Source organism: Drosophila virilis, chromosome 2 (assembly GCF_030788295.1).
Source record: "Drosophila virilis strain 15010-1051.87 chromosome 2, Dvir_AGI_RSII-ME, whole genome shotgun sequence".
NCBI lineage: Eukaryota > Metazoa > Arthropoda > Insecta > Diptera > Drosophilidae > Drosophila > Drosophila virilis.
In genome coordinates, this window is record NC_091544.1 from 18712719 (window position 1) to 18727604 (window position 14886).

Below are 14886 nucleotides of genomic sequence, written 5' to 3' on the forward strand. Positions count from 1 at the left end.
ACTAACATCGGTATGTATTCTCAAGTCTAAATTAATTTCACTACGTACCACACCCAATTAAAACTATCCCATATTAGGTAAATGTTACTTTGTAGCACACAAGGCACTTGAAGCCCCTGCGCACTTCCCATACTGCCTATACTCAGGGCATTCAATGAACCGTCAATTGGCCATATCAAATTGGCGTTTTTTTTTTTTTTTTTGCCGAAGCTGGAGCTGGTCTTGGCCAGGCAGGCAATGATGCCGCTGGTCAGCGTTTAGTCAGTCAAGCGTAATTATTGTTATTACCAAATTAAGTAGACAATTTTTTGTCATCGTTAATGTTAGTGTTGTTGTTGTCGTTGGCTCTTTATCAGTCTGTCTGTCTGTAGTGGCTCAGTGGCTACTCGTAATCCGCCAACTACTTGCAGCTGCCGCCAGAAGTGCGAGTGCGAGTATCATAAAAGTGGGTGTCTGTCTGACTTACTCACGCTGTTGCTGCGTGGCATTTTTTTACGATTTTGGTTTCCAATTTTGAGCACAAAGTCGTTTTGACCAAAATAATACATACACAAACACACACACGCCACATATATGTATGGTGGCATAATTTTCAAGGAAAATCTCTTCATTTTTAATGTGCTTGGCAGCCACAGCAACTGGTCACATATGTTCGCTGACTGGGCTATTGCGTTGTCGTTTGTAAAAATCAATAAAAAATTATAAAAAAAAAGTTTTTCCGACGAGTATGGCAACGTCTTGAGCCTGGTCTGGCCTGGAGGGGGAGGCGGTGCTTATAAATCGACTGAGATTAAATCGAGCGCACATAATCATATTTAGCTTTTGGCCAGAGTTCAGTTGGTGGATGTCAACAACGGGCCAGCTCGAGATGGTTGGCCCCTCGGGGTTGGACCCCGCGTCGTGGTTCGTGCAATGCATTTAACATGACCAAAACAATGGCTAAGCGCCACCATCTATGAATTAATCACGTTCATAATTTTGCATCGTGTTGTCTTGTCTTGTGTTTTCGCTGTTCATAATTTTTTTTTCTCTCGCGCTTAATTTGCCTAAAAAAGGATTTAAGGCAATCGAGAAAAAAGCCAAATCAGCCGTTAAATCGCCAAAAAGATTTCGGCGCTGCTCGGCTGGCAGCACAAGCAATTGTTAAACATTTAGCATAATTATGCAATACTATTTGTTGTTCGTTTGCCTTGCTGTTTGTTTGTTGCTGTTGTTTCGGGTGTTTGTTGTGGCATGTCTTGGCGCGAAAATGCTTGTGTGTGGCCATGTTGCAACAATGCATTGTTCATTGTGATTCTGTGCATATGTAGATGAGGTGTTTCATTCAATGGTCGTCAACATATGCAAAGAAACATTATCAAGATTGTGACTAAATGGGCTGTTTTTATGATTGAAGATAACATAGATAGTATTGGAGTCTGTTATCTCTGTTTAATCAAAGTATATTTTTGTTCTTATTTCACATACAGATCAATAATTACCTTTAAACATTTTTTCGCATCTTTTTTTCATACTAGGTTTATAAGAAGGATTAGACCTATGCAGGACGAATCGGCAAGGACGTTCTGGTCATTATCGTAGATAATGGTACCAAACAGAGCTAGGCTAAGCGTGATGACGAGCTCTTCACCAAAGTAGTCGACTTTTTTATCGTCCTGTACAATGCGCAGCGGGCAGAGCTTGGAATCTAATGGACAGTCGCTAACAGGAATATTATTTATCCATTCAACATTTTCAACACCTCTGACTCGCAGATGCATGTCTTTTATGCCGCTGACAAAATAGGCATGCTCATCGATGTGTGCGCCTTCGGCTTTTACTTTGACACCAGCGCCTTTGAGGGCTTGTGCATGAACGTGCTTTGCCAGTTCCTAGCGTCGACACAGAGAGTGTATCACTTGAATTACCCCAAGCAATCGCCGATGGATCTGCGCGCTCTTTGCTATTGCCACAACAAGCGCATCGAAATTGGACGCGCCTGTAGCAATTGCCTATCGGGTGAGTTGTGTGTCTATAACCTTAAGCTTTTTTATTGGCACTCATGAATCTTCCGACGCTAGCAAGTACTCGCCTATTTGCGGTAACTGCGAGGGATTTCTATGAGTATTTCTATTTTATACTATTTCTACCTAACTAAGCATCACTTTGCCTTTATGTCGTGGATGCGAACCGTCTTTCAACCGAATCGTTTCAATTTCAAATATCCAATTTCTTCTTTATCTAAACCATCGAATGCTTGAACCAAATACTAGGCTTACGAGCCTTGAGGTGAGGATCTGGTTTCATCCGTATACCGAAACAGCGAACTTTTGTTTTAGGTTCTGAGACTGATGCCTTTAAAATGAGCACATTGTACTTAACACCTTTGAAATAATATAATGGCATGTGTCTGCAAGGGTGTTTCTTTGAATTTTTATTTTACAGAACAATCTTTAATCCTCCAGAGAAATTGAAGCTGTATATTAATAGGGAAGCCAGAACAACGCCGGTGACAAATAGCTAATAAATCAAAGCTGCTGAGAAAATATAAATTAATATATATGCAATCTTTTCTTTTCTTTTATAATTGATTTCACTTCTCTTCGGCTTTAATTTTGCGTCAGATTAACTCAATTAAAGCACCACCGGAACGCGCAACCACATGACTAGGCCGCAACGCACGTGCGCACCACATAAATTCGCAGATTTCCACATGTCAGACACTTGACGGCGACGCCATTTTGTGAAATCCTCATTAAATCAACTTTCAGGCGATTGCACAGACGCTCTAAGGATGCCCCTGCTCGGGCGGCGGCATACTTTACGAGCCGCAAAGCAAATGTTTTGCTTTTTTCCTTTTGCCTTTCATTAAAATTTACGCATTATCGCATAAATACTTATGTACATGGCTGAGAGGTTGCCCGGTTACCCCCTCACTCCTCTCCGCACCACTCATTCCATCGCTTTGGTAAAGTTTGGCCAATTTTTGCCAATTAACAGAGGCGCAATCTCACGTACATCGGCCATGCGTTTGTCGCGTTTTCATTTCGATAGCGGTTGGCGAAGGCTGCGTTGTTTGGGTTTCAATTTCGCGTTGCTTTTTATGGGCTTACGGGCAGCCGTAGCGTTGCCATATCGCCCAGCCCAGAGGCGCGTATCAGCAGCAGTCGTTAAAATGCTTGTCATAATTCCGCTTATATGCATGTGACATTTAGCGGCGATGGCCATTCTTGATTCCCATTGGGGTGCACTGGAGCACAACATTAATGGGGTGCTACGAAGCTGTGGTGTGGCGTTGCCACCCAGTAGCAATTATTTTAAACTGTATGGTGTCTGTTAACAAAATGCCGTCGCCACTTATGCACCGTGGGCGACAAATACTACTTATTACATTGTTTGAAACATTTTAAAGTTAATTCTGAGGATTTTTTAAAGTTTAAGAATATGTCTAAAAAGGTTTCATACAAAATTTATAATTCAAAAAATTTAATTTAAAATTTTATGTTTTAAGAGCAAGCTTAGCAGGCTTTTAGATTTTTTAGAATAAATAATCTTCCATTAGCTTTTATATTTATTTTTATAAAATTTTGAAAATCTTTATTTGATTACCACTGTGCGATATGGAGTCGTCAAAAGTAAGCCGCTTGGTCTGTATATTTCAATTTATTTTTTACACTCAGTAATTTCCTTTGTTTGAATTTGCCTGGGCGTACGTTGCGTATGCGTAATTCAATGGTGTTTCTTTTTTGTTTGGCATGCCAAATATTTGTGTGGCTCTGGGCCATAACCTTGCCAACGTTAAGTCAACCATGCGCCCAGGCAGCCAGCAGCTGGTAATTGTCAATGGCGTTGGCGTTGACGTTGACGTTGATGTCGTTCTTGCAGTCGCAGTCGCCGTCACAGTTGGCTCTTTGGCGTTGGCGTGGCCGGCGCACGTTTCGATTTGCAGTCAATGAATGCGCTCGTAAGTCGTGTAACACTTTTTTGCACTTGCATTCGGCTTTGGATTTTTAATTTGCATTTTGAGTTGGCGACCACCCACGCGGTTTACGGCTGCTGCCTGCTGCTGACTCAGCTTCCATTCATAAAGTCGAACATTTCGCTCAGGTGTTGGCTGCCGCATTTGGCATGCAAAGTGCAAGCGAATAAAACTTATTTTTGGCAAAAGTTCAACCAAAAGACTTGCGCGTGTCTTACGAATTAACTCTCCCGACCAATCAGGCTCACAATTTTGGATAAGCCTAAATTCAATTGGGCGTGGTGAAATTTATTTTTCTTAATTGCATGCTTGGCACTTTTGTTTAATGATAAAACATTTATCAACGCTCGCTACTGCTTGCTTTTATTGCTTGTTAATTGCCTAGCAGAATACACAAACACGACTTTTACGCCCCAAGCCACGTTCCACAACCCGCCCACAGCCACGCCTATGCCATGCACTGCACCTGACCACAGACTTGGTCGGCCCCTTGGAGTTTTGTTGTCATTGCTGGAAATGTAATCAAAGTGGAAAACGCTTGGTGGTCAGACGACTGACCACACTTTGCAGCTGCACGGGTTATCTGCATTTTCTGCGAGCTAGAGATGTGCCCGAGCACGTGACACGAGGTCATGTACTCGATATATGCGTGATTTTACTGTTCTACAATTATACAAATGAACTGGCAATGCACGCGCTCATCTCCAAAGCAAATATTTGCTGCCAGACGCTGTTAATACCTGCCTGGGCTGGTTGTGGGTGGTGGGCTTTGCTGCGCTATAAGCTGTAGGCGTGGCAAATATCGTTGTAAGTACAACACATTGCACATTTGCTTAGCCCCCAAAATGACGACAAATAACTTGAACGTGTGTGTGTGTGTGTGTGTGTGTGTGTACGCGCCCTTTACTGCAATGCTTATTGTGTTTCTATGTGTAGCTGTAGCTGCACTTTGTGCATTAAGAGATTTATGCGCTATGACAGGAAGCTTTTGATTAATTGAACTTTAATGAAAAGATTTATGTGGATGCAATATTAAAACGCACTACGTTTTCGGATTTCAATATCAAGCTAATTGCTTTAGTTGCTATGACAGCTCAGGCAAAACCAACGCGACAAATTAATTTAATATAAAGTAAGAAAGTGAGCAGAAGAGTAAAACTTAGTTTTGGAATAATCGAACAATAAGGGCGCCTTTCAATCAAATGTACTTTAAATTTTTTTCTTTATCCAATTGAGGCAAGGAGGAATATTAACAAGAGCAACTATAACAGGAATTGGTTTTTTAGAAAGCGTTCTATCCGTAACGTACTTAATGATAATTTTTGTAAGGGTACACTAAGGGAACAATTAATAAAAAACTTAATTTTTGTATACACTTGCAGAGTGTATTGTATAATTTAACAATGAATATGATATATATATACATAACAAACATAATAAAATATATAAATAAACAGGAAGCAAATATTTACTCTCGACGAATTCATTTGCGACATACCGGCAACCTTGTTAGGTGCATCTAGGTCTTATATTATTCGACTTATGCTAAAAAAAAAAGGTAGTCACAAAATTGAGATGTATTGATATAACGAAAAACGTAAAATATATCAAGAAAATAATAATCAAATCGCTTTGTATATATTTCAAATTTTAAGTCTGTAGGTTATGAAGTCTCTCAGATCGACAAACGGATAAAGGAAATGGGTATGGCTGGCAATGACTTGGCAGTTGAGGCTGAGATGCTTTATTTCTGTCTGATACAAGCACAAGCATTAAACCGCCTGTTCATCCATTTTCATTGGACTTGAAGCAGACCCATTAATAGGATCTTTTATAAAAAAGTGTGCAGAGATTAATGTTGCAAACATTATTAATAATCTTTGCGTTTGTTCGATCATTTTAAAAATTTTTAATAAGCCAAGCAAATCATTAACAAGTCACTTTTTTATATATCTTCTTAACTTTCTGTTCATGGAAGCTCTCCTCATCCATCACTTGGCCATCGAATGTGCTAATGCACATTAGTTATTCAAACCGCAATGTTGAAATGCATCGTTAGCTTAGCGATAATTCATTCAATATAATCGCATGTGAATGACAATTCTATAACTCATTATGTGCGCCTGCTCCACATTAGACAATGGCTTAAGCAAAGCCCCAAAGCAAGCCATAGAAATGCGCGCAGCTAATTGATATTCTTCAGCGATAATCATGGAAATTTATGCCACAATATGTAAAATATTTCTTCGTCGGCGGCGTTGGCGGCGTCATCCTCATTGTTTCTTCAAGCGCTTACAACAAATTGCAATTGCAGCAGTTTCTGCATATTAATTTTCACTGCGCTGACGTAGACAAGTTGTTTGTTGTCGTTGTTGTTGTCGTTGTTGTTGTTGTGGCTGCTGCCGGCACGAGCTGAGGTTGCTGTCGTGGCTCGCATTGTCGTTGCTAGCTGCTGCTGCTGCCGTAGCAGCCACTTGAGCGCCGCTTCTGACAACTGTAACAATGCACTTTCAAATGATAATTGTTACAACTTTTATCGCTGATATTGCCAGCAACTGTTGCCACTGTTGCAGCAGAAACATTTGTGGGCAGCCTTTGGTTTGCAGTTGTTATTGTTATGATTATTGCATTGTTATTGGCATTTTATTGCTTCTGCACTGCTTTCTTGTCTTTATCTGACTACTTTAATGCTTAAAGGCCGATTGGCTGAGCTGCATGCAAACTGGATCCTAGTGACTAGTTTGTAGTGCGGAGTTCAAGCCCCGGACCACAACTAGCGCCTATTTGGGCTGACAATCGTTTACGTGCCGTTGACATCAGTCCCTGCCAAATGTTCATCGTAGTTTTTTAAGTTTTGTTGCCGTGTTTTTTTTTTATGGGTGGGTGGGCATTTGTTTGTTGTTCTTTCAACGTTGTGAGACATTGTTGCAATATTGTCAGCAATGCAAAAAAATATGCAAAAAAAAAAAAAAAAAAAAAACAAGCAACAACAACATTTTGTTTGCACAAGCGTGGCAGTCATTTGAGGTAGGCATGGGGGTGGTAGAATGGCAAAGGGCATGGCCCTAGCTGAACGACAGCTTGCAGCCACTGCCGCCCCGTCGATCAGGCGACGAAACGTGGTACTTGAACACGATTTTTTGTCGTTGTTTTTTTTTTTTTGTGTATGTTTTTATGGACACGTTTATTATTTGTGGCTGCATATTATATTTGGACATTCATGTTTTACCTATTGCATTTTTACTTTTATTGATTCTCAATTTGGTTTATTGCGGCTCTCCATTTTGGCTAGTTTCGCTGGTCAAAATCAATTTCATTTATTAGTTGAAATGTTTGCAAATTATGTGAGTTCAGCGCCGAGGGGCACATAACCAACATTGGTTTTAATCACTGACAGTATTTTGCACAACTTTTTATAAAGTGAACCCATTAAAAATGGGTAAAAGGGGTATAATGTTTTTGTGAAAATGTACGTAACAAGCAGAAGGAAGCATCTCCGACCCCATAAAGTATATATATATATTCTTGATCACCATAATTAGACGAGTCAATCTAGCCATGTCCGTCTAACTGTCTGTCCGCGAATTGGTCAAATATTAAGAGCTAGAGTCACTAAACTTGATATGTTGCTTTTAGAATATTATCTATATATATATATATCAAGTATCTTTCATTTTGTACCTATGGCTACAACCCCGCTGCCACCTCATTGCTACAAATCATGTTAAGACCCAACTTATATTCCCTACTAATTTAAGCCACAATTTTAATGTAATTAACTCTTTTTAACCTTTTTTTAAATATATCTTTATTACATCATGTGAGCGCGTCGCGCGGTGTTGGAATAAGAAGGTTCAGGGTATTCGGGAGCTCCCGACTAAAACCTCTTACTTGAATAATAAAAGTACCAGTAATTGTTACAAATTTGTTACCGTAGCGATGCAACGCTTTAATCTTCCGTTTAACTAATATTCCACCATATGATTTAATTGATATTCTATCACAAAAATCTTACCTCATCGTCAAATATCTTGTGTTGTTCTGCAAATGGTAAATTCTGTATATTGATTACAGTTGGTTACTTTCGTATGCATAGCACTGAGCTGATGCCAACTAATTGACACTTAACATGGCTTGAAGTATTTTCAAGTTAATTGTGTGTCGACATCAGCAACAACCGCAGCCCCCCAACACTCCCTCTAACGAAGCACAGTTGACCGTTAGCTAGCTCTATTCATGCACATGGTAGTATTTAAATTGCCATGTCGTTTGCTGTTGTCAATGCTGCTGTGGCTGTTATTGCGCTTGACATTTTATCGATACACCTGCAAAATTGTTGCTGCTACTCATCGAGCTTCCATATGCAAGTAAACAACAAATCTGACTTCAAAACAACAGCCAAAAATGTGTCCCCACCACAACGGAAAGCAGCTAAAACTTTCGACTCTCGTCTGGCTGCGTAGGCGGCTAAAACAACAATAAGTAAAACAATGGCAAAAAACAAAAAACAAGTAAGAGGTTCTAGTCGACAGCTCTCGACTCGGGGATACCCTGAACCCTCTTCTTTCACGATCAAATGCATATATATATTCTATTTTAGAAGCTATATGTCAAGTTTGGGGACTCTAGCTCTTATTATTTACCAAAATTGCCCAAAAAGCAGTATATCGATATCGATTTCTATCGATTGCTTGTAAACGGAAAGTTATCGATTATCACTAGGAGCACCTACGTCTAAAATTTCAAGTCTTATATGTTCTGAGATCCTTTTTCTTTTTACTTTTTCATAATTTTTCAACATTGTTTCTTTTGCAAACGTAAATGTACAAATATAAATTAACTTCAGGCTATTGAAAATGTTGTCGTGCTTAATTTGAAACGTCGACAAAGGAAATCATTTAAATACATAGTACTTCACAACTTGTTGCTGTTTATTGATTTCCCTTTAATTTATTTTAACATAAATATTTTGCATTTGGTTTCATTTAAATGTCTTGTTTTCCGATTTGGCGACTTCAACAATGTGCAAAAAATATTTAACAACTTTATTGGACATTCAACGCAACTTGTGTCACACTGCCAGACAAAAAACCAGATACACAAATAAGTTTATGACATATGGGTATACAGAGTAGGGCGTTTCAATGATAAGTGTTGTTGTTTCATTGGGTGCGGGTAAAGCCCACATATGTGGTAAGCGAAATTATTGAGTTGGAATGTTTTATCGGTGAATCGCAGATTTGCGTGAAGATCAAAAAATGTGGTGGGAGGTGTTACTAAAGAAATGAATTAAGTTAAAATCATTATACCTCAAAAATTTTTTTGTAATAGTCCATATAAGGAAAGCATTAATGAGGCTAAACTTATTAATATCGTTAATTTTTCATAAAAAGAACTCAAGGTAGAAAAAAAAAACACGTTAAATGTGAGTCCAGCCCAAAAACAAATTTTAATTAAATACAATATGGGTAGACTTATAAAATTTTAAATTTGTTCAACAGCAAATAATTTTACAATTTTTAACCCAATTTTTACAATTTTGCCAATAATTATAAAAATTCTTAGCACTTACGGAAATATATTAAAGCCTTTCCAACTGCAACGGAACACAAAATACCTTAAATACTTTCGCGCGAATGGAACAAATTAATTTTACTTATTTATTTTAATATAAAGGCAAAGCAAAAACGTTCAATTGATGAAATAAAATGGTTTGTGGGTGTTGTTAACAATGCGTTTGTTAAATTATTATTGTTGGACTCTTACAACCAAAAGAACTTAACTGCATGTTTGGGCGGATAAATAATTAAAAAGCTCGCAATAGTGTTGCATGGGCCATGATGCATGTTGCACGCTGTCATGCAGGCAACGTTCAAATTTCAATAAGCACTCTAATTGTTTTTAAGTGTTTTTCACCAGGCAGCAAACAACGTAAATGAGTCGTAATTGCATAATTCTAATTTAGCGCCGAGTTCTAAGCACCAAAAACATGTTGACTACATTTAATGCATGCCACGTTGAGTGTTTGAGTTTTGAGTTGAGTTTTACACGTGTGTGCTGGTGGCTATGGGTGTGGGTGTGTGTCTGGCTGTTTGGTGCGAATGGGTCGCTTATTCAGTCATTTTGTCTAATAACTTACTGCATTTGCTGCTGCTACTGCTATCGCGCCTGCCTGACTGTCAGCCCACCTGCCTGGCGGCTGTAATTGGGCAGGAGTACTGTGTCGGTAGCACCGCTAAAAACTTTACGAATTATGGCTTTGAAACCTGGCACAGGTGCCAACAAATTCGTGTGCATTTTAACTTAAAATTTGTGGAAAAATATGGATTTGATTGTTAGGAATTTAAGAGGACATTGTAATTGATATTTAGTACTGTATGTAGAGCATACAAATATTTTAATATTATTATTACTCCAATTTAAGAAACATTTAAAAACTAATTTTTAGTCAAATCGGTTGTCCTAAATTTGTGTTTTGTGAATGTAAGTATTTTAAGTATTTTCATTACAAAAATAAACCTATTCAATTTGTAACTAATATATTAATGTATACTTTTTATAATTATAAAATGGACAATTTATCAATTGTTAAAATTATGTTATGTTGTTCATTTACTCCATAGTATAATAGATACGAGCTAAATCAGTTAATAATATTAAAATTATGATTAATTGATTTTCTTTTAATATTTATTTATATTAAATGTTGTGTTTATGAACGTTCGGTTTGCTAAACAGTTTGCATTCAACTTATATTAACATAATTCATAGGCATATATCATTTCTCTTCTGTAAATTATTTACTGCTAAATGCTAAATGAAAAGTTGACGCATTTGTCGCCTGTTGGTAACCCACTCAGACACATATAAATTAACAATTCATTTTGCTTCGAGTGTACATATATTCATATAGATTAACGCAACGAGTGTGTGCTTTGGGGGTCGATTTAAACCCTTATTGCGACACCTGCACAAAGCAAATACCAATTAAGAGCTTTTTGCATGCAGCGAACATACCGACCAGTCTGCTGCAAGAGTTGACTCAGTGTGAGAACTATCGAGACAGAGACAAAGGCAGCGATGGAAAAGGATTCCAAGGCCAATGGCTGGTACAACCAGGCGCACATGCAATTAAGTTACCATAGGCCAACTACAAGCTCAAAGTATGGACTATTGTAGGAAAAGTGCCGCTTATATAAATGACATGGCAGGATAGTTCTACTCAGTTAGCAGGCGATTGGCGTAGGAAACCATTGGGCGGATATGAAGCTGGTAAAACACAATCAATCCTGGAGTGTATTAGGTGGGAGATTTGTGGCCTTTTTAAGGGATTACTGTCAAAATTGTAGTCTGGCAGGCTTTGCCTACATAGCCAATCATAAGTAAGGGTAAGAAGACGCAGTAATATGCACATGAACTTGATATTGTATTTGGCTACAGTTTACATTTCACGGAGCGTATTTTTTGGCTGCTATGCATCATTGCTTCGACCATAGGCGTTTATAATCTGATCAGTCAGTATCAGCGCGACTTCACCTCTCGCGCTGTCAGCATAGTTCACGAGAGTCTATCGCCATTTTCGATGCTAAAATTCCCATCGATCAGCGTTTGCGAAGTGCGATATAATACAGATTTTTCGAAAGATGTGGAAGATTATATCCGCAGGTATGTGAAACAGTTCAATCATATAAATATGCTATGTACAGGCTGGAGGTTTCTTACAGCTTGGGTACAGACTTGAATGGGCCCTACAACTGGGTGGTGGAGACGTATATATCAGTCATATTGTTTCCATTTCAGTATGTGACGGGCATATTTGGCCGCTGTCAACAATTCGAAGATTGTGAAAAATGCGCCAAGTGCCCCAAGAAAGATTTTCGAAAGATTGCCACAAGGGTATATTGAGAAGAGGTGTACTATGCCTGAAGAGGTCAATTTTAAAATGTGTATTGTTTTATTTCTCAGTTTGGTTTCAATTGCTCGGATCTGTTTATCAGTTGCAAATTGTCGGATAACACCTTCGACTGCTGCAACTACTTTTTGCCGATGATCATGCCGTACGGACGCTGTTTTCTGCTCAACTCGCTTCAGAACAACAAGCCCGAATCGAAACATTGGCTCCCGGCCATTTTGGATCGGGGTAGCCGACCGGAAATGAAACTGCATCTGACACGCGCTGCTATCATTAGCGTGCTCAATGAGGAGGATATCATTGCCCCGCCGCTGCCAACGGTAAATGTCGTTGTTAGGGAGGGACAGAATAAGACATTACAGATTCACAAGGAAGCCATGGTAAATGATCCCAATATGAAGGATATTCCAGTGGCCGCCCGCGATTGCTACTTTCCCGACGAGGTTATGCCGTGGAGCATATACAAGGCGTACAGTTTTAGTGCCTGCGTCAGCGACTGCTTGAGACTGTATCAATATGAGCTATGCAACTGCTCCATCTACAATTTGGCTCCATACGAAGATGAACATCATCCTGACTGTGACTTTACGGGTTATAAGTGTCTGGAAAAGCTTTCCATGATCACCCAGAATATCAAAAAACTGCTCAGCGGTAGTTCATCGACACTGCATTGCCATTGCCTGCCCTCCTGCACGGAGGGCGACTTGAAAGCCATCTTTGAAGATCAAAACAGGTAAATTGTGAATCCTTAATTCTAAGTACACATCTTTAACGGGCTTCAATCGCTGGTAGCTTTATTGCCAATGTCAGGGATACCAATGTAACAATTGTGATGCCAGTGTGGCCCACGGATCAATATCGCCGTCAGGTGCTTCGCACCAAACTGGATGTCGTTGTATCCATTGGTGGCATACTGGGTCTTTTTCTTGGCGCCAGCGTCCTGAGCGCCATCGAGTTTGTCTACTACTTTACTATGCGTGCTGCTAACAGTGCGCTGATGGCACGTAAGAAATTGGTTAAGACAAATGCTTAATTGGCCGTCTGTCAAGCAAATGCAGAATCATTCAAATCATTGTCGACGTCTTAAAAATTGCTTTATCATTGAAACGAAATTTAGGTTTTGCAGAATGTAAGCTTTTTAAGAATCAGTTTTTCATCATATATGCATAAAATAGTCTGTACGGAGACCAACGCCGACAGAGCTTCAAGAGCGTCGAAATGGAGCACTAAGATGGTGTTTGGATATATTCGCCACGCTAAACATCTTAAGCAATCCATTGGCACAATAGAAACTGTGTGAGTTTGGTGTCTGAGCTGTCAGATGTCGCCCGTTCAAGACCAGTAGCTGTTGATAATATTTATATTTATTTATTTAAAATCTAAAACTTCAAGTCTCTACGGACAGATGGACATGGTTAGATCGACTCGGCTATTGATGCTGATCAGGAAAATGTATACTTTATGCGGTCGGAGATGCGTTCTTCCGCCTGTTACATACATTTAGTTTTTGCACAAATATAATATAGTCTTTTTAAACCATTTTTCAGGGTAATAATACGGTTGTACTGACTGAAAATATTAAGATACCTATCGCCGATTATTTATTTGATTCTAATTATCTTATCGCACGTATCTGTTTTCTAATTAAAAACGTTTAGACTTAAGATAAAAACAGTTTATAACCTTTATTTAATCGAATCGTTCATCCCTAGTCCGGTCGCATACAAAATATAAGTATTTAACAGTTTTTTATTAAATAGTTGGTTGACCCGGCTGACTGCAATGCGGACTAAAAATTCATCCGTGGAATGCTGTCGTGCCAAGGATGCAGAGAAGAATGCCAAAGCCCCCGTGTGTGACGAAAATCAATGAAACTTGCAATTTGCACAGTCAGCGGTCAGTGGCCAACGCCTGCAGTGACTTCATCTCGGATTTTGCCAGGTCCTTTTGGTCTGTTGCTGCTGCTCTGGGTTTGCCTTGTTGCCGGCTTAATAAGAATTTCATTTGCTGTGTTTTAAATATTTAAAATTCTTCAACAATGTGAAAGGGACCGGTACAAAAATCTGAGCATATTAATTTTGTTGCCTTGTGTCCTTTTTGTGTGACTAAAAACAATGGTTAATTAATTACGCGCTACGTTAAGTGAATGTGCCACGAAATGGGCCTTTGCTTTCTGGCTTATTGTCTCAAACACTTAAGAGTATTTCCAAAATTACACCAAATAGCCAAGAACCTCAAGTATTAAAAGCATATATATGTTCTTGGAAAAATGGAAGAAATTTTTACTATAAGACCTTCTTTAATTATTTAAAGATTACTTGCGACTGCATGTGGTCTGCTAGTTTAGTTAAGGTTGTATACTCTTGAAAATGGTTGCTCATTCTTATAACAATTTATATAAGGGCTTCACTTAATTATATTGGATTGCATTACCTAATATATTTTTTTTCGCAGAAGCTTTAATTAGGTATATTGCAAAGACAAATACTTAGCATGTCTAAAGGAATCAGCTGAGTTTTATTATCGTTATGATAAAATACATACAGCTTATATTTTGAGTCTATTAAAATGTAAATTCACTTTATTAATTGCGGCACACTTGCAAAATATGTAATTCGAATTTGTGTATTAAAAATTTGACATTTTTATTAGAAAATACTAATAATATAAAAGAAATAAACAAAATTACTATGAGTCCAGATAGATAATTATTTTTTTTCAGCTCCTCCTAAAGAGTGCAGCGTACGGAGATAGTTTCTTTTGAAGCTCCGTGTCAAGGTACTGGCATGAGCATAATGTTCAATCTTATAAAAAGCCTCGGCCAAAGAGTCATAAATAATAATCTCGCCCTTATATACAATTTTTGTTATATTTTTTTTTTACATATTTTTCTGCCCGTTTCCTTTCTGTAGGACCATTCCATTTTATTTCATTCAGAGCTTGGCTGCATCGTCTGGGCTTTCCCTTTTCACTTGACCTTTTGCCTTTGCGCATTCATAGTCTTATTCATATTCAT

General features: G+C 38.5%; 2 protein-coding genes across 6 annotated transcripts; both read left to right on the forward strand.

Moving 5' to 3' along the window:
* Nucleotides 1–1477: 1477 nt before the first annotated feature.
* LOC116651010 (general transcription factor IIH subunit 3-like) lies at nucleotides 1478–2395 on the forward strand. 2 transcript variants are annotated; one of them, XM_032436563.2, is made up of 2 exons: nucleotides 1478–1998; nucleotides 2061–2395. In XM_032436563.2, exons 1-2 carry the CDS (start codon nucleotides 1755–1757, stop codon nucleotides 2135–2137), a joined length of 321 nt encoding a protein of 106 aa, XP_032292454.1. In that variant the 5' UTR covers nucleotides 1478–1754; the 3' UTR covers nucleotides 2138–2395. The 2 variants fall into 2 exon arrangements, with proteins under 2 accessions (XP_032292454.1, XP_032292461.1); XM_032436570.2 differs by having other exon boundaries at nucleotides 2253–2390.
* A 1132-nt stretch (nucleotides 2396–3527) lies between these two features.
* Nucleotides 3528–14456, forward strand: ppk15 (pickpocket 15). Of its 4 annotated transcripts, none has more exons than XM_032436823.2 (6): nucleotides 3528–3614; nucleotides 10967–11340; nucleotides 11399–11623; nucleotides 11683–11854; nucleotides 11924–12603; nucleotides 13631–14456. In XM_032436823.2, the coding sequence occupies exons 2-6, from the start codon at nucleotides 11222–11224 to the stop codon at nucleotides 13740–13742; spliced, it is 1308 nt and encodes a 435-aa protein (XP_032292714.1). In that variant the 5' UTR covers nucleotides 3528–3614; nucleotides 10967–11221; the 3' UTR covers nucleotides 13743–14456. The 4 variants fall into 4 exon arrangements, with proteins under 4 accessions (XP_032292714.1, XP_002053413.2, XP_032292713.1 ...); XM_002053377.4 differs by lacking the exon at nucleotides 13631–14456 and adding an exon at nucleotides 12663–13508; XM_032436822.2 differs by lacking the exon at nucleotides 13631–14456 and adding an exon at nucleotides 12663–13508 and having other exon boundaries at nucleotides 3555–3614; nucleotides 10853–11340.
* The last annotated feature ends 430 nt before the right edge of the window (nucleotides 14457–14886 follow it).